Source organism: Gorilla gorilla, chromosome 11, assembly GCF_029281585.2.
Source record: "Gorilla gorilla gorilla isolate KB3781 chromosome 11, NHGRI_mGorGor1-v2.1_pri, whole genome shotgun sequence".
Taxonomy (NCBI): domain Eukaryota; kingdom Metazoa; phylum Chordata; class Mammalia; order Primates; family Hominidae; genus Gorilla; species Gorilla gorilla.
In genome coordinates, this window is record NC_073235.2 from 105,381,135 (window position 1) to 105,400,201 (window position 19,067).

A 19,067-nucleotide genomic window follows, 5' to 3' on the forward strand; every position below is an offset into this window, starting at 1 on the left:
TTCTTCCTTTGTGACAGTGGCTTATATATGCAAGACAGTCGTTGGGTTTCAGGGGACAGTTGTTGAGTTTTGGGGGTTTTGTCTGTATCCACACAACAGAGCTGGTCAGAAGGCTACACTGTAATAACTTAGAAAGCAGGGACACATTTTAATGACATAAGTCACCACAGTAATTTGGTCACCAAATTAATTTTTTTTTGTTTTTGAGACAGAGTCTCTGCTGTGTTGCCCAGGGTGGAGTACAGTGGCACAGTCACTCAGCTCACTGCAGCCTCAAGCTCCTGGGCTGAAGGGATCCTTCTGCCTCAGCCTCCCAAGTGGCTGGGACCACAGGTATGTGCTACCACGCCTGGCTAATTATTTTATAAATTTATTTCATTTATTTATTTTCATAGAGACAAGGTCTTGCCACATTGCCTAGGCTGGTCTCAAACTCCTGGCCTCAAGTGATCCTCCCACCTCTGCCTCCCAAAGTGCTGGACTCAAGGGATCCTCCTGCCTCAGCCTCCCAAGTGGCTGGGACCACAGGTATGTGCCACCATGCCTGGCTAATTTTTATATAAATTTATTTAATTTTTTTTTTTTTCGTAGAAACAAGGTCTTGCCACACTGCTTAGGCTGGTCTCGAACTCCTGGCCTCAAGTGATCCTCCCACCTCTGCCTCCCAAAGTGCTGGGATTATAGGTGTGAGCCATTGTGTCTAGCCTGTTAAAATTTTTGAAATATTATTTCTGAGCAAAAAAGTTAACCAGAGTTTGGGAATAGCTAATATATTTACACAATAATTTAACATAGTATCAAATGCAAAGAGAATTCTAAAATTGGCACGTAGAGTTTTCTCCCTTTCTTTCTTAGTATTCCCCCACCCCCACCTTTAAAGAGGTTGAGGAGAGCAAATATGTGAAATACAGTCCTTGTAGTCTCTTCTTCATAGCACTTCCCTGCTAATGTGTAACAGACACTGGTTTTTTTCCTTTGCTAAGATTAGGTGTGCTTTAAAATATATTTTAGTATGATAATGCCAATAGCCTTTGTAGCTCTTTGAATCAGTGTTTTCCCAACTGTTTGGGTCTTGAAATGAACTAAATGGGTTCAACCAACTTTTTAAAAAATGAAGCAGAATAGAAAACATAAGTATATTCATACATAAGGACAGTAGTTTTCATGCGTAAAACTTTTGTTAGAGATATATACGTATGTCCTAGCTTGTAGTATAAAAAGTATTTCTCACTGAAGGTTGTATTAAAACGATACGAAGAATATTGCTGTAGCTACAACTTTTAGGTTTGTCTGGTATCTTAACACAGAAATGAGACAGGAGTCTTGAAGACATTGTTTCTACTTCTCTTTACTACATAGCTCCAAAATTTCTAGGTTTTATAAAAACAAACCAAAAAAACCAGAATTCTCTTTCATCATTTTGCATCATCCTCAAACTGAGAATTTATCTCCATATATTCTAACTTTGATTTTATGCACTAGTGTGGATTAGTCCTGCTGAATCATTGTTTTATAGAAGACTATCTTGGAGGCTCTGATAGTTAAAAACCAGGAGTATAACCATTTGTCTCAATTCTACATCTTAAGTAATTATTTTTTAGATCATTGGGATAATTGAGAGGAGAAACAGAGAAAGTCCTAGATTTAGGGCCACAGTTTGGGTGCTAGTTCTGGCTCTGATGCGTAATGTTTATGGGATCTTGGGCCAAGAAGTCACCTTTGTGAACCTGTTTTATTTTTGTGATTAAGGAAATGCTGACAATAGTGCTATCACTTAGAAAATATGAAACTGTAAGCAAACATTTATCTGCCTTCATATTTTGTCACGTAAGTTTATTCATTCCATAGGGGAGCCAGTGGTTTTTGGTCATGGGAACTGTTCTCATAAAATTCATTTCAGCTTGTAAAGTTTAAAATCGTCAAAGATAAACTGAAATTGTAATAAAAATTGATAATGCCTCTTGATAGCTTACCAAATATCAGACACTTTACATATTACTTTTACCCTAATCTTAATAAAAATTGATAATGCCTCTTGATAGCTTACCAAATATCAGACACTTTACATATTACTTTTACCCTAATCTTTATAATAACCCTTTGAAGCCAGGTACTGCTATTTTTACTATCATACAGATAACAAAATTGGAATTAGGTTGACTTTTCCATGGTCACACATCTGGGAAACGTCAGAGACTGGCTTTGAACCAAGTCTGACTCTGGAATTCAGAGTTAATCATGTAGTCTTACTGCTACTTTGCTTGCACCAGTGACACTGGTAAAATAAAGATGTTGGAGTCATTGCAGATTATGTGACATTGGGCCACACTGCCTTGTTCTTTGTGATCCTCTTCATTGCTACAGCTGCTGGCAGCTTAGTTCAGAAGGTCAAAAGAAAGGAGCTGGTTAGTTATCGGCTCCTGATCAAGGATGTTAGTGACACATTCTCAAACTCTCTGGTTTTTAATGTTGCTATAGCTGCAAAAAATAAAAAGAAATACTCTTTAATTTGGGGAGCACATGAAAGAGAGGCAAAAACGAACTTCAGTCACATTTCTGGTGGGTTTTTAATTCACCTGGCTTTTTTGAGGGAAAGACTTATATAGTTAGTTTTTTGCTCAGGCTGGAGTACAGTGGGCAATCTCGGCTCACTGCAAGCTTCACCTCCTGGGTGCAAGCGATTCTCCTGCCTCAGCCTCCCCAGTAGCTGGGATTACAGGCGGCTGCCACCACGCCCGGCTAATTTTTGTATTTTTAGTAGAGACGGGGTTGCACCATGCTGGCCAGGCTGGTCTCAAACTCTCGACCTCAGGCAATCTGCCTGCCTTGGCCCTCAAAGTGCTGGGATTACAGGCGTGAGCCACCTCACCCGGCCTATAATTGGTTTTTAAATCTCTGTGACTTGGCATGCCCATTTAAGAGAGAGGGGACAGTAAAATCATCTGGATCACAATTCAAATGTGTGCTTGAAGGCACTACAAAAAAATAACCAAAAATATGTTAGTAGTGGTTATTCCTAGATGGTAGTGCTATGGCTGATTTTTTTCTTTCAGAAGATATTACTTTAAAATGGGAAAAAGGAAACAACTTTTTATTTTTTTTAATTTTTTATGAGAAAGTGTCAACATCTTTATTGCTAATATAAGCATTTAATGTCAAAGAAATGAAGGTAATTTTACAAACTCAATTTTTGTAAGTACATGAAATTTCTATTTGATTATGTGGTTTTATATCACATTCGTTCAAATGCATTTCTTTCCCTTAGAGGGACTATTCCAACATCACTCCTTTGGAATTATTTCAGTCATCCGTAACATGTGACTACCAAAGACCTTGAAGCTAAACAAACAAAGAAAACAAAATTTCAGTGACTCTTAGATGAATGGAATAAGAAGTAGTCATCACATGTCAATTAGGGATGTTTATCTCCAATAAGACACTGTCAAAATGTTTCTTCTGATACAGCAGTTATGTCAGAGCCTTCAAAAAACACGGGCAGAACAAGAGTACAATAAAAGAAGCGTCTGCAACTTAAGCCTTCCACAGTCCTAAGCCTGATATGCTCAAAGCAAAGCCTCTTTCCCACAAACTAAATTCCATCCATTTGAGCTTTCAGAGATAGATGCCCAAGAGCTATCATTAATATATACAGCATATTGACTCTAGTTGCATCAGTTATGCATGAAGAGTTTAATAACCATCCAGGTCCAAAGGTGGAAGAATACATACACCGGTATGGTAATAGGCAAGAGCAGGCTGTAAAAGCAAAGGCTAGCTGTGCAAGTGCAGCCCTGTGGGAAGTTTTCTTCTACAGAGGCTGAGTGGAACAGTCCTGCTAAAGAAACCAGTGGAATAAGAACAGTCAACGTGTAGAAAGAGACAGAAACATTCTTCTCTTCCGCTTATTACTTGCCACTGTGTTTTAAAAGGTATATGGTACTAAGAAGAGTTGGCCGTTCTTTTTATTTTTTTAAATTATGAACTAGCGCTGCTCCACTTCTTGCTTCTTTGATGCGTCATCCTAGCTGCCTAATATGATAATATTAGGAATCCCATCAATGATTGGATAAGCTATTCTCAACTCTTCATTAATCAATTCATTTGTTGATGCTTCATATCTGAGCGGCTTCTTGGAGAGCGGGCACACCAGGAACTCCAGCAGCGCCGGATCGAAGGCGCGGGGGGCTCCTGAGTCTTCTTGCTCCTGTCGGCCAAAGGCCGTGACCCCGACGCGTGCAGGCACCTACGGGCGACCGCGGACGGCGGCGCGCGCGTTCCCCGCAGCGCTGAGGCGAGCCTGCCGCGCGCTCCGCTCAGCGTGGTCTGGCAGCCGGAGACCAGGCCTCACTGCGCCTCCAACAGCCGGGGTCGAGCCCCTGGCTCCCCGTTCGTCCAGGCCAGCTCAAGAAACAACTTTTTCTTTCATGTTTTTTGTATGTGTTTTTTTAGGTTATGGTCAGTGAGGTTTAGCCACAAGAGATATCACAGGAGAGACACAGGAAAAAAAGTTGTAATATACTCACAGGTCCTAGAGAGACCAGTCACTGCATGCTGAGAGGGGGTCACATGGGAGGGTCAAGCAGCCAAGCAGGTGGGGAGCGGAGAGGCCTAAGACATGGGCAGGAGCCTTTGGGTCAGGGAGAAGCACACAAGAAAAAGAGAATTTCACTGGTGCATTTAAATGTTACTAGGTCATGGGCAAGGTAGCAAGGGAAACTTGTGGCAGGGGCCACCCATATCACACTGGGCCAGGTGCTCACAGCCTGTTTGTGGAGATGTTGAGGCAGCAAGAAAACCGGAAGTTTAAAACGTACACTACAAATGTAAAAACATACACTGCAAAATCTCACCCACAACACCAGTCAGAACTTCATCTCCTTTTTGTATTTACTCTTTGGCCAATGAGTGGTTAATTTACACCACTGAGTGAAGAACCATGTTTTGACTTTAAATGCCAAGGACAGTTTGTTATGAACTCTTTAGTAGTCTTTTAAATGGTACAGAAAAAGATGGAAAAATAGCTTATGTTGGGCTTCTGGATGTGACCCATCTTTACCAACCATTTTTCTTCTCATCTTGTCCCATAGTTTTCTTTGCCATGTTTAAGCACTTTACTGTTGCATGAAATGCATTACTTTCAGTTCTATTGAATTAATATTTTAAAGTTCGTTTTTCCTTCCTAATTTCTATATTCCAAAATTCTGGGACTGCTTCATTGCTCAAGGTAGGGAAATGCAGGGCCCTGCCAACACTATGGAAGACAAAAATAACTGAATCAATTCTGGCTCTCTTCTTTTTATTCCTGCCTTCAATAAGTCAGGTTACATACTATGGCTTATATTTAATTGTTTGTGTCTAGGCTCAGATTTTTGATATTTGATAGTTTTTGTTACTGAAAGTATTTACATAAATAACGTACATTATATTATTTCCCATATCTTACATAGTCCCCTTGTATATGAAATAAGAACGAATTCATCTCACAAGGATTTTCTTTTGAGACGGAGTCTCACTCTGTCACCCAGGCTGGAGTGCATGGCCTGATCTCAGCTCACTGCAACCTCCACCTCCCGGGTTCAAGCGATTCTCCTGCCTCAGCCTCCCAAGTAGCTGGGATTACAGGCATCTGCCACCACGCCCGGCTAATTTTTATATTTTTAATAGAGATGTGGTTTCACCATGTTGGCCAGGGTGGTCTCAAACTCCCAACTTCAAGTGATCTGCCTGCCTTGGCCTCCCAAAGTGCTGTTATATAGGCGTGAGCTACCGCGCCTGGCCTTACAAGGATATTAATTGCCCTGGTTTTATTTTCGTTCTCCCATGTCCGTATCAACTCAATGTACTTTCCTAATACTATGATCTTGAGGTAAAACCCAAGTTTTTGAATAGGAAAACAATAATTGTACTAAAAACTTCAGGAAACAAACTCTTGTTTTATGCCATCTTGCAATCTTTATTAAAAGAGGCTCAGAAAAATAGATAGAGCACATGTAAACTTCCTTCATTCTAATGCTGTAAGACCTCTACATTTCTAGATGGTCTATACAGATACGTGAAGTATTTATAGTTGAAATACAAAACACTTTTTCAGTGTGTAAATACTGAAACCTGTTTGTTGAAATACAGTTTGTTTCTAATCATATCAAGGTTCTACAATTAATGAAGAATTTCAAAAACATATAAAATTACACCAATCTGATCTTATTATGCCCTGGTATTCCTGCCTCTCCTAAAAAATGGTTGTAGACACACTAGGCAAAGTTTAGCTCGTCTGGTGTTTTTTTAGACTTAAACACATTTTTATCCAATATAAAATAAAGTATAGATATTTCTCCCCATTTAACATAAAAAATACCTATTTTGAGGGTTGTTCTCAGCCTACCATTGGTTAAGGATAATTAATTTACTTCTTATTGAATGGATTATCTAGATTGAGACAAAAAGCAACCAGTCATTCTCTGTTCTGTGCTTATCCTGTCCTTTCCCTCGTTTCTTCAGTGTGGTGGTTTTTTATATTAGCAGTATTGGTTTAATAGAGCAAAATTTCTTTCTGACCACAAAAACTGCTGAGCTTCAAATAACTAATCTTGAGAAAATACGAATGTGGTTACCTTCATCTTAATATAGTTACTGATATGCTCTTCAAAAACAGTGGTTGGACTTGTTGGAAGTTAGAACTGGACTTGCTAAGGAAATTAATGTTGCTCTGGGTTAAATGGGAAACATATACTCTGTTGAAAGAAGAAATGTTATAGAAACTAGTAACAGAATAATAAAAGTCCCTTGTATGTCTCCATTTTGGGAGAACTTTTGCTTTGGAAAATTTAGGGTGTTCCTAGTATGGACTTTGGGTTTCTGCTTTGTCTGCTTGTTAAAGTACCTGTATTCGATAACAGGGACTTCCTTGCACACATGTGAGGGAGATAAATATCTCAGAACTAATGCATTAGCAAGGTGACCACTACAAAGAAAAATGGTACAAACTCTCAAGACATAGCTTTTTTTTTTTTTTTTTTTTTTTTTTTGAGACGGAGTCTCGCTCTGTTGCCCAGGCTGGAGTGTAGTGGTGCAATCTCGACTCACTGCAACCTCTGCCGCCTGGGTTCAAGCAATTCTTCTGCCTCAGCCTCCTGAGTAGCTGGGATTACAGGCATGTACCTCCACACCTGGCTAATTTTTGTATTTTTAGTAGAGACAGGGTTTCACCATGTTGGCCAGGCTGGTCTCGAACTCATGCCCTCAAATGTTCCACCCGCCATGGCCTCCCAAAGTGCTGGGATTACAGGCATGAGCCACCATGCCCAGCCAAAGTTTTAGCATTTTTTGAGGCACTCAAAAGTTGAGAGCATCAGAGTCACCATGGGTATAGAATTCAGATTGGGATTCATAATCATGATCTTGGTGATTGGAACTTGGCAGAACAGTGACAGTATTACATTCTGGGAAATTTCACTGAGTATAAAGGAAGACTTAAAAAAGCCTTCTGAAGAGATAAGTCATGGCTCATTAAAATCTAAAAGAAATAGGAGTAATATTGTGAAAAGATTTTATGGAAAGACTTCATACCTTTTTTCTGAGTCAATGTTTCTGACCTTCAGATAAGGTCTTTCCAGCCTATACTGTACTTGGCCATTGTAGTAGTTTTCTGGAGAGCCTATGGGCAGTTACTATTGTAGATGGCTATGGATGGGACATGGACTGCATTTTACCTACTCTGGTCCAATGTTTTCTATGTACCATGACAAACATTACAAGCAATCCTCTTCTAAATAAGCCTGTTTAGAATAGAACTAAGAGCACATGGAAGCTACTGTGAATAACTTAGTTAAAATGTCTTTTTTTTTTGGGGGGGGGACGGAGTCTTGCTCTGTTGCCCAGGCTGGAGTGCAGTGGCGCCATCTCAGCTCACTGCAAGCTCCGCCTCCCGGGTTCACGCCATTCTCCTGCCTCAGCCTCCGGAGTAGCTGGGACTACAGGCACGTGCCACCACGCCTGGCTAATTTTTTGTATTTTTAGTAGAGACGGGGTTTCACCATGTTAGCCAGGATGGTCTCCATCTCCTGACCTCGTGATCCGCCCGCCTCGGCCTCCCAAAGTGCTGGGATTACAGGCGTGAGCCACTGCACCCAGCCAGTCAAAATGTCTTCTTATGGAAATGCAATGGACTGGATGACAAATATAAAACAAACAAACACTTGGGAAATTGCTTCAAAATTAAAGGGTGGGCAAGAAAAAAGGACAGGAAATTGAGTGATTGATGTGTGTGTACAGTAGCTATGTTTTTATCAGCTTACACTAACTTCCATTAAATAGCCTTCCTCTCTAATACTTAGGTTCTAAACCCTGTAGGGGTAACAGGTTTTGCTTAGTAATCAAATAGAGCCTCAGATCATGTCACCCACAGAAAGAGGGAAGTAGAAAAATGAGACACTCCCTTATTGATCACACAGAGCTTTCTGTATGTCTGCCAGAAAGTATTCTGGGTTAAATAATTATGTCACAAAATATGAGATAAGTATGCAAATATATGTAAGGATAAGGTGTTCATAAGTGTCTCCCTCATTCAGATAGAAATTTCTAGGTATTTCAGGAATACTATTGCCAGTTGCTTAGGGAATATTCTCCCCTCATTTTATTTTCAGGAATAATATAAATACTGCATACTACTATATAGCAAGTGTATGAAAAAGTGGGTCTGAAGACACTTGTACAAGCCTTAAGTATTACTGTGCATTCTGAGTTTTAGGAGATGGGAAGATAGATTTTTTTCTGTTTCTGCAGAGGATGGGCTTAGCAAATTAATTATCCTGCTACTTCCCCTTCAAGATTTAAGGGAGTGTCCATTATTTTGTATGAATGAAAAAACATTACATTTTAGCCTCCAAATGAAGAAAAACAAGTACCAAGTTTCTCTGTGATTTCATTAAAGCAAACTGAGTTCTCAAATCTTACTCTCTCTAACCCAAAACAAAGCTGGTCTGGTTCTAATGGTGTTTTCCAAAACAGAAAATCCTCCTCGCTACTATTTCATTTAAGAACTGACCCCAAACCACAACCCAATTTACATGCTATCTATCTTTTTTATCCACATATAAAATTCTCACAGCCAGCAAGGCAACTTAAAAGGGTTTCCAAAGAAATAAGCTCAACTCCATATTGACAGAATTATTCCTAGCCGTTATTTTGACATAAATTTCAGTATCTAAATATCGCAGACTCTGTAGTTTCTAATATTTTCCACATAGTACCAACAGCTGCAAATCCAAGATATGAAAGATGTGTACGTATTCAAATGTGGTCTTTACCATCTGTCTAAAGTTGGCTGACAGGTGTTATATTCACAAACACCATGCTTTTGTGTGTGGGTTACAATCTAAATCCTTTCCATAAAGGAAATATGTTGCAAAATTGATGTCTCAAGGCCACTGAAGTGACATTATAACTTCAGTCAAGCATTAAGAAGTTCATCATCTGAGTGTCCAATAGCATCTGGGTTTGAAAGTGGATCCAAGTCTGCAAACAGATTGAACCAGGCTGACATGTCTTGGTTGCCATTGTTGGGGGCTATTAAAAAAGAAAAAAAATACATTAAAGAGATTCAGTTTTGAAATCATGTTTTTGTACCATATTTATGATTTTGAAGTAGGTGCTTCTTTTGGATTAAGAAAAAATTAAGATAACTGACAATAATCTATCAACTATAGTCCCTTTAAGTTTTTTTTTTTTTTTTTTTTTTTTTTTTTTGGTAGAGACTGGGGTTTCCCTATGTTGCCCAGGCTGGTCTGGAACTCCTGGGCTCAAGTGATTCTCCCACCTCAGCCTCCGAGAACACTAGGATTATAGGCATGAACCACTGCTCCTGGTTTAAGATAATTTTGAAAGGCAAATGCAGATAACTTGTGCTTTGATGAGGTGCCTGTATTTAAATAATTGTATGCTGCTCTGAGAAAGGAATTGAGTTAAAAGTGAAAAGGCAAGCAATACCGTGGTCTCCATAGAACATTTAAGATCACTTATAGAAGACTCTCAGATAAGGTTTAAAAGTAAACTTGTTCATATCAAGTAAGAAATGACATTTGTAAACACTGCTTCAAATTGATTTATGTTTATTATAAAAGTGGTATTACAAAAATATTAGACATAAGGAAAAAAACTCCCCCTAATCCTACCACATTAGCACACCCAACATTGTCATTTTGGTTTACAGTTGTTATGTCTTTTCCATGTGCACTTTAAAACTTTTTGATGTGCGCATTTTACAGTATGCATTTTATCTCAGGTACAACTTCTTGTTCATCAGATTCCTCACATCTCCTTATGGAGACTGGAAAATTTTATTTCTCAAGATTCTACAAGTTGCACTGTGGCAGATATTCAAGAGTGTATATTTGGGCTGAGGGTTGGGACTAATAAAGAATGCACAGTGGCACAGACAGTGGGTCATCTCAGAAGTCTAGGCCCTTGAAAGCCAAGGAGTCCAGAAGGCAGGGTTGAGACCCAGAGGACAGTCTAAGAACTGGACATGAAACCAGAGTCACAGTGTGGAGGGTAGAAAGCAGTCCCAAGGCCATCCTCTTTCACATCACGGTAACACTCACCACAGACCAGAGGGCTGGGGTTTGGGGTATAGGGATCCAGAGCCCAAGGATCAGGGCAGAGTGAAAGGCTTCACTCTGTGTGTCCAGTTCTGTTTCTGAGTACCCTGAAGTAGTATCAGTGATACCCACACAAAATCTGGCTTTGAGTCCTGGGTGTAACACCTACTAATGAGTAATACTGGGCAAGTCATTTAACCTCAGGGGCTCTTGTCTCCTCATCTGTAAAGTAGTAACCATATGATTCATCATGATATCAGGATACATGAGACTAAATAGGGGCACTATTAGTCATTATGCCAGAAGAATAGATGTCACTAAGATAATACCTGACCTCCTTCATGCAGCTGTTGAAGAGTCCTGAAAAGTATGTAAATATTATACAGCATTATGCAAATGTAAGATGGTTTTATATTCATTAGTCACAATGGGAAATAAAGGTCTGTCCGTTACATCTTTTATAGAGGCTCTCCTTGTGTACACTATTACTGCCTCCAGAGATTCTTATAGGATAACAAGCAGAAAATGAATTCTATATAGAGAGAAAAAGCCCAAATTAAACGTAATTAATGTTCATAAAGTAAATACACTCATCAACAATATCAGAATCAAGAAGTAGAACATGGCTGGGTATGGTGGCTCACGCCTGTAATTCAAGCACTTTGGGAGGCTGAGGTGTGCAGATCACCTGAGGTCAGGAGTTCGAGACGAGCCTGGCCAACATGGTGAAACCCCTGTCTCTACTTAAAAAAAAAAAAAAAAAATTAGCAGGGCGTGGTGGCGCACACCTGTAATCCCAGCTACTTGGAAGGCTGAGGCATGAGAATTGCTTGAATCCGGGAGGCAGAGATTGCAGTGAGCCAAGATTGCACCACTGCACTCCAGCCTGGGTGACAGAGTGTGACCCTGTCTCAAAAAAAAAAAAAAAAAGACTCCTCCTCTGAAGCTCCCCTCATGCCTGATACCCTGACACCCTTCCAGTCACTATTCACACACCCCCAACCCCAGGGAATGCCAGGGTAAATCCCATTCTGGTGTGTTATTAACAGTATCACAGTGACGCTCATTAGCGTATATTTTAGTCAATGGATAGATGCGTTTCTGTTAGGTATGTACTTAGGAGTGGAATTGCTTGGTCACAGGGCATATGTATGTTAAATTTTAGTAGAAACTGCCAGTTTTCCAAGTGGTATTACCAATTTACACTCCTACACGCAGTTTTTGAGATTCTAGTTATTTAACATCCTTGTCAATTAGGGATTTTCTTTTCTGTTTCATTTTAGCCATTGTAATAGGTAGGTCTTAAATTCCATTTTGCTTTTAATGTGTACTTCCTTAATGACTAATGAAGTGAGGCTCTTAATGAACGAATTTTGAAGTTGTTAAAATTTTCAATTTTATGGCCGGACATGGTGGTTCACACCTGTAATCCCAGCACTTTAGGAGGCCAAGGCAGGTGGATCACTTGAGGTCAGGAATTTGAGACCAGCGTGGACAACATGGTGAAAACCCGTCCCTACCAAAAAATACAAAAATTAGCCAGGTTTTGTGGCATGCCTGTAATCGCAGCTACTCGGGAGGCTGAGACAGGAGAATTGCTTGAACCCGGGAGGCAGAGGTTACAGTGAGCCAAGATCATGCCACTGCACTCCAGCCTTGGTGAGAGAGCACAACTCTGTCTCAAAAAAAAAAAAAAAATCAATTTTATTAATTTTGTTGTTGTTGTTTGTTTTGTTTTGTTTTGTTTTTTGAGATAGAGTCTTGCTCTGTCGCCCAGGCTGGAGGGCAATGGTATGATCTCAGCTCACTGCAACCTCTACCTCCCAGGTTCAAGTGATTCTCCTTGCCTCAGCCTGCCTCCCAAGTAGCCGGGACTACAGGCGTGTGCCACCAAGCTCAGCTAATTTTTGTATTTTTAGTAGAGACGGGGATTTCACCATGTTGGCCAGGCTGGTCTCGAACTCCTGACCTCGTGATCTGCCCACCTTGGCGCCTCCCAAAGTGCTGGGATTAGAGGCGTGAGCCACCGCACCCAGCCTGTTAAATACTTAAGTTTAGTTTTGTTGTACCTTCTTGGTGAGAGGTTTTTTTTTTCCCCCTAAATTTTTCCTCGAAAATCAGCCTCAAGAATTATAGGTAAATAGTGCCTTTGCTTTTTTGTGTTCGTTTCTGAAATTTATTTACTTTATAGTGCCTGTTTTAAATGATTAAGCACAACTTGTTTTAGCTGGTTTTTAAAAAGAAAAGTATAACTATAAGTACTCTGAATCCCTGAGGGATGGCTGTATTCTGAACCTGCCAGTGTGAAATCTGTGATTTGCTTGGAATTGAGGGTTTCCCCTACTGGCTGACCTCAAAGTACTGGGAAGAATAAAATAGATTCCAGGAGTCCACACTGATATCAATGAATAAGTAAATAAGTAGGGAAAAAGGGAAAGCTTTCCCATTCAGTAGAACACTAACTCGTAAATACAGAGGGAATGAGGAAATAGAAAATCACTGTTTGGCAACAACTACAGTAATAAATATTTCATGGAAGAATTATCAGTGAATGCTAAATTAGTGGGCAAAACTTCAGTAGAAACAAACCATTTGCAGTATTTCAAAACACTTCCCACAAGATACTTACGAATTACAAAGGGAAAAATACAGCAGTCACTTTGTAATGGAGAAACGTGACAGATACCACCATAACCAAGTGATCAGGCTTAACATCACCAGAAGTGAAACAAAATAGACATCATGCACCCCCGATAGGATTTACTAAGGCACAACACCATTGCTGCACTGGTAGCCCTGCCAAAATGCATAACCTGGGTCTAATTATGAAAAAACATTAGCTAAACCCAAATTCAAGGAATATTCAAAATAAATGACCTGTACACTGCAAAAATGTCAAGGTCATGAGACACAAAGATTGAGGAACTGTTCCAGATTAAAAGACTAAAGAGACTTTACTAAATGCAATGTGTGATCCTGGATTGGATCCTAGACTATGAAAAACTAAAATGAAGTTGAGACATTAGTGGGATAATTGACAAACTCTGAATAAGGTCTACAGTAGATAATGGTCCTATGGCAATGTTAATTTCCTGATTTTGACTTGTACTGTAATTATGTAAAAGAATGTCCTTGTTTTTAGGAAATAGACAATGAATATTTAGTGGCAGAGAGGCATCATGTCTGCTACTTGAACTATTTCAGTTCAGAAGAAATTTATATGTATATGATGGGGAGGTGGGGAAGAAAGAGAATGAGTGTAAAGCAAACATGGTAACATTTTGGAAACCTAAGTGAAGAATGTATAGTAGTATTTTGTATTAACTTCTGTAGTCTTTCTATAAGTCTGAAATTATTTCAAAATTTAAAGATACTGATATCACAAGGATTCAGAAGTCAGCCTGAAAGGGCTCCCACTGGCCAACACAGGAACAATGTGAGCCCCAGAATCAATAAGTTCAGTGGTGATTATAAACCACTGAAAACATAGGAATCAGGCCAGGTCCAGTGACCCACACCTGTAACCCCAGCACTTTGGGAGGCCGAGGCAGGTGGATCACTTGAGGTCAGGAGTTCAAGACCAGCCTGGCGAAACCCCATCTCTACACAAAAATTGGCCAGGCGTGGTGGTACATGTCTGTAGACCCAGCTACTTAGGAGGCTGAGGCAGGAGAATCACTTGAACCTGGGAGGCGGAGGTTGCAGTGAGCCAACATGGCACCATTGCACTCCAGCCTGGGTGACTTTGTCTCCAAAAAAACAACAACAAAAGAAAACATATGAATCTATATTGATAATAAATAAATGAGGATAAGAGAGGTCTCTTGTTTACAGCAGAGTATTGACCAGTGAAGGGAATGAATTATATCTCAGTAAGCTGTTTTAAAAATGTGATCCATGGATCAACAGATAACCAGTTGTGTTGTATCTATCAAATAGAGTATTATTCAGCCTTATAAAGGAAGGAAATCCAGTCACTTGCTACAGGATGAACCTTGAGGACATTATGCAAAATGAAATAAGCCAGTCACAAAAAAGCCAAATACTGCATTATTTCAGTTGTATGAGGTATCTAAAGTAATCAGACTCAGAGAAAGCAGAATGATGGTTACCAGGGACTTAGGAGAAGGGGTTGTTTAACGGGTATACAGTTTCAGATTTACAAGATAAAAAAGTTCTGAAGATCTGTTTCACAGCAGTATGAACATGCTTAATATTACCAAACTGTACTCTTAAAAATGGTTAATATGGGCTGGGCATGGTGGCTCATGCTTGTAATCCTAGCAGTTTGGGAGCCTGAGGCGGGCGGATCATGAGGTCAGGAGATCGAGACCATCCTGGGTAGCATAGTGAAACCCTGTCTCTGCTAAAAATACAAAAAATTAGCTGGGCATTGTGGCATGTGCCTATAGTACCAGCTATCTGGGAGGCTGAGGCAGGAGAATCGCTTGGACCCAGGAGGCGGAGGTTGCAGTGAGCCGAGATTGTACCATTGCACTCCAGCCTGGGTGACAGCGAGACTCTGTCTCAATTAAAAAAAAAAAAAAGAAAAGAAAAAGGTTAATATGGTAACCAACTTAAGTGCTTGAATGCATTCTTTGTCAATAGGCATCCTGTAATCAGAAAGCATCTTGTATCCCTAATTTTATATCCATTACCAACAAACCTTAACACAAACTATAAAAGATTACAGTACAAAATGTAGTACACTTTGTCAAGCTCACAGTTTCTTTCTTTCTTTTCTTTTGGAGACAGTCTTGCTCTGTCGCCCAGGCTGGAGTGAGTGCAGTGGCACGATCTTGGCTCACTGCAACCTCTGCCTCCCGGGTTAGAGCAATTCTGCCTCAGCCTCCCGACTAGCTGGGACTACAGGTGCCCGCCACCATGCTTGGCTACTTTTTTTGTTATTGTATTTTAGTAGAGTTGGGGTTTCACCATGTTGCCCAGGCTGGTCTCCAACTCCTAACCTCGGGCAGTCCGCCTGCCTAGCCCTCCCAAAGTCCAGGATTACAGGCATGAGCCACCTTGCTTGGCCCCAAGCTCAATTTCTATTCAATGCTTTCCACATTGAGGGATAAGCAGTATAGCTTTCATTTTAATAATAAGTCATTATTAAACTTTTTCAGGACAATGAGGTGAAAACAATATAAAGTGATCCTTTTCTAAATTTATCTGAATTCAACTGATTCTTAAAGCAATGATAAAGAATATATAAATAAATAACTTACATCTTGTTAATTTCTTTGGACTCTGTGAAGGCACTGGCTGGTTATCAGTGTGTGAAAGACAAAGCTCTGATTCCTCTTGGGAGACCCAGTCTGGGATAAAAGAAGTAAAAATTGTCCATTGTTAATCAAATAGGAAGCAGCATCAGAAAAACAAGAAAAGGTAAAAATATCTAAGTCCTCCAGTCTTTGTATCTGGGTAAGATTCTATAGTATAAGAGGTATAAAATACTGAAAATTTATCTATAGTCATATATTTTAATCATCTTAGTTTCAGATAGAGTTGGATCCGACTTCCTTACATTTTTCAAAGTGGTTTTGAAATAAATATGTGGGATGTTTAAAAAATAATTGAAATGCAAAAGGTATAGGAAGAAGTTCTAAAGAGTCAAGAAGGGAAGGAACAGGCCTGATAATTGGAATGCTGAAACCTATAAATATGCTCATACCCTTGGACTCAGTGATCCCATTCCTAGCAATTTTTCTTAAGGAAATAATTTAGCTGAAGGAAGAAGTACATGCATGATTTTTTTTTTTTGCAGCATTATCTGTAATAATGAACAAGTAGAAACAATAAGGAAGGAATCAGGTAGATTATGTTGTATAAAATGACAGTACTTTGTAATTAAAATGTCATTATGAATACTCTATGGGAATGTGGAGAAATGTTTGCTACAACATGAAAAACCATTTATGCTATGATTAAGGCACAGCACTAGAAAGGAATTTAGATTATCATGCCTAATCCCTTCCTTGTATAGAAAAGATCTGAGGCCCAATGTAGATAGGGTTCCTCAAACACAGATCTTTTAATTCCCAGGGAAGCTCCCTTTCCTGGTCTGTACCACAGGAGAGAGAAAGGTAAATATAAAGGAAAGACTGGTAAAGTCGAGTTCTGCACAAAGAGGCAGGGGCAGATTTTGGTCCCGTCTTAACTATTTAAACTGTCTGATGACCTTGAGCAAGTTACTCAAATACTGTGGTTTTCAACTGTTCAGCTATTAAATGGAATATCCTGTCTGCCTACAGGTAGGGATCAGAGCACATATTTTGAGTAGTGAAAAAATATTGTTGATAATTGCATTGCCAGAAACTAAAAGTTCAGTGCTGCTAGAGATGTGGCAAGTTATGGAGGAAGAGGGAGGAGTTGATAGTGGAGAATGAAATCAGTTTGTAAATCTTTATAGCTACTGAGCCATTGGTATGCCACACAAGAATAAATATTTTTAAAGATGCTACTGTAGCAAAAACATCTGAATTATCCCAGATAGAGTGTGCCTCTTTATCAAATAGTATTGTCTATTCTTACTTTTATTCTATTCAATCAATTCTTACTGAGTGATTATTTAACATTTAGTTTATTAATTGAGCTAACAACATGCTGCTGTCATAGAAAGTACAAAGATGACTCACTCCACATATCATGCCCTTGGGATGCTTGTAGATAGAGCATGTACCTCAGTATTTAATACCAAGTACAATGCATTAAGACACTGTGAAGTGCCGTGAGGGGTCCCCCCGTCCAGGGGTTAAAATCTAGGATGTAAGAGACTGGAATATAAAGCAAGATAAAGTAGGATTAGAACCATGAAAATAGATAAAGCAAAGCACCATGGGAGGAGGGAGAAACCATTTCCATTTGGCAGTACTGAGGAGGACTTCAAGGACTGACAATCATGGAGAAAACACTGGATTGGGATCTAATACTCAGGCCCACGTCCAAGCTCCATTACTGAACATCAGAAGCAGAAGAAGCAACACAAGCACAGATAGATGCATCAGAGGGCTGTGGAGCACTCAGTGTGATTATAGAAAACCGCAAGTATTCTTCCTTCACTTCAATAGGAGATAGGAGATATGGGTGGAAATGCGACATAGGCAGGTTTTATCCCTGGAAACCATGGTGTTTCATTTTATAAAATGTAAGCCAGGTGCTGACATCAGAATCTGCTGCTTGAAGAGAGAACTCCACAGAAGTGTGGAGAATGAATTGGGGGTTGGAGACCTGTTAGGAACTCTTGCAGTAACCTAGGAAACCAAATGAGGCTCCAAATGGCTCTGGTGTTGAGGCAGAGAGGAGTGGGAAATTTGAGACAGGTTTCAGAAACAGAACTGACAGGATTTGGTAACCAATATGGATGTGGGAAGCAAAGTGACCCCCAAGGTGCAGGGTTGGACACAGGATGGTGGACTCTTTCTCCTGCTGCCTTGCCCAGAAAGGGAACCAGCCTCCAGAGCTATTCTTTTTCCTCTTGTCAACTCTGAACACAGCAAGTTTTGCTTGATGGAATAAACAGTATTGACTGCCCTAGGTAGGAGTAATTAGCAGGTCAAGTGTTTTAAACCAGATGCCTGGGAAAATCAGTGAAGAAAACATGGGGTCTGGTGAAGGTGGGCAGGGAAACAGCCCTTGTTTCAGTCTTGTTGACAGATTCCTGAGGTGACTAATATTTTTCCAGTTGATTGGTGGACTGCAGATTTTATCTAGTAGTGCTGACGTTAAAATCAATCTCCTTGTTGGTTCTAGCATCAATAAGCACACCATTTTGCTTCACAAAGATAAAGTAAAGCACATATGTCCAAATGTTTCATAGACACTTACTGTTGAACGCTCCAGCCCCATGAAAGCCAAGGTCAAAGAGTTGTGAAGGAAGGAATCGAGAAGAATGAGCGAGGGGCTCAGACCCCATGGAAGGCTCCTGGGATGTGAGACTGGCACTGGGGCTCCCAAAGGCAGTCTGGCATTCTTGGGTAAATTCACTAGTACTTGAAGAACCAGAACTTAGGAGGTTGTTCAGAAATGAGAATTCCTTCTCAAAATCTTCTCCTTCCAATGAATCTACAGGTAGGTCTTTTGCAACTATTGAGTGTAAATAAAAACAGAAAGGCTTTTTTGATTTTAGGAAATGAGAGTAAGACCATAGGATGAATCAAATTTGTTTCATTGTTTTCATACTGTATTAACATAATTTTAAACAAACAACTAAAGTGACTGGAAGTTTATGTGAAAGTTATTTCTAATTAGGGAGGATTTAGGTCAAAATGGCCACATTTAACAATGAAGATATAACCATTATGAATGCTATATATGAAATAAGCTACCACCTAAGTCAGAAACCAAAGGAGATGCAAAAGACATAGAAACAAATTAATAATACGAGACTTTAATATACCACTCTGACTAAAAAACAGGCCAAGAGGACAACAGATAAAAAAGATCAAAAGACCATAATCAATAATGTAGTTA

At 39.7% G+C, this 19,067-nt stretch overlaps 2 protein-coding genes and 1 pseudogene across 7 annotated transcripts in view; all 3 read right to left on the minus strand.

Annotated features, from left to right (window-relative positions):
* Positions 1 to 3,426: 3,426 nt before the first annotated feature.
* Positions 3,427 to 4,020, minus strand: LOC115933784 (phosphatidylinositol N-acetylglucosaminyltransferase subunit Y-like). The gene is made up of 2 exons (XM_031008850.2): positions 3,984 to 4,020; positions 3,427 to 3,901 (listed from the first exon to the last, which is right to left on the minus strand). Exons 1-2 carry the CDS (start codon positions 4,018 to 4,020, stop codon positions 3,672 to 3,674), a joined length of 267 nt encoding a protein of 88 aa, XP_030864710.1. The 3' UTR covers positions 3,427 to 3,671.
* Positions 3,885 to 4,335, minus strand: LOC115933785 (protein preY, mitochondrial-like; annotated as a pseudogene).
* Positions 4,336 to 5,929: 1,594 nt separating this feature from the next.
* The window catches only part of ICA1L (islet cell autoantigen 1 like), a 95,324-nt gene continuing 82,186 nt past the window's right edge, over positions 5,930 to 19,067 (minus strand). For all 6 annotated transcript variants that reach the window (XM_031008827.3, XM_031008828.3, XM_055379415.2 and 3 more), the window contains 3 exons: positions 18,423 to 18,680; positions 15,824 to 15,913; positions 5,930 to 9,564 (listed from right to left, as the gene is read on the minus strand). In XM_031008827.3, the coding sequence (XP_030864687.1) occupies positions 9,449 to 9,564; positions 15,824 to 15,913; positions 18,423 to 18,680 (464 nt within the window). In that variant the 3' untranslated portion in view covers positions 5,930 to 9,448. The remainder of the gene's footprint in view (positions 9,565 to 15,823; positions 15,914 to 18,422; positions 18,681 to 19,067) is intronic.

Excerpts from the sequence above, each read along its gene's own strand:
- LOC115933784 (XM_031008850.2), bottom strand. The coding sequence starts at position 4,020 with ATGACGCATCAAAGAAGCAAGAAGTGGAGCAGCGCTA. Across the intron at positions 3,902-3,983 it reads CAAGAAGTGGAGCAGCGCTA|CGGAAGAGAAGAATGTTTCT; the intron begins GTTCATAATTTA and ends GCAAGTAATAAG.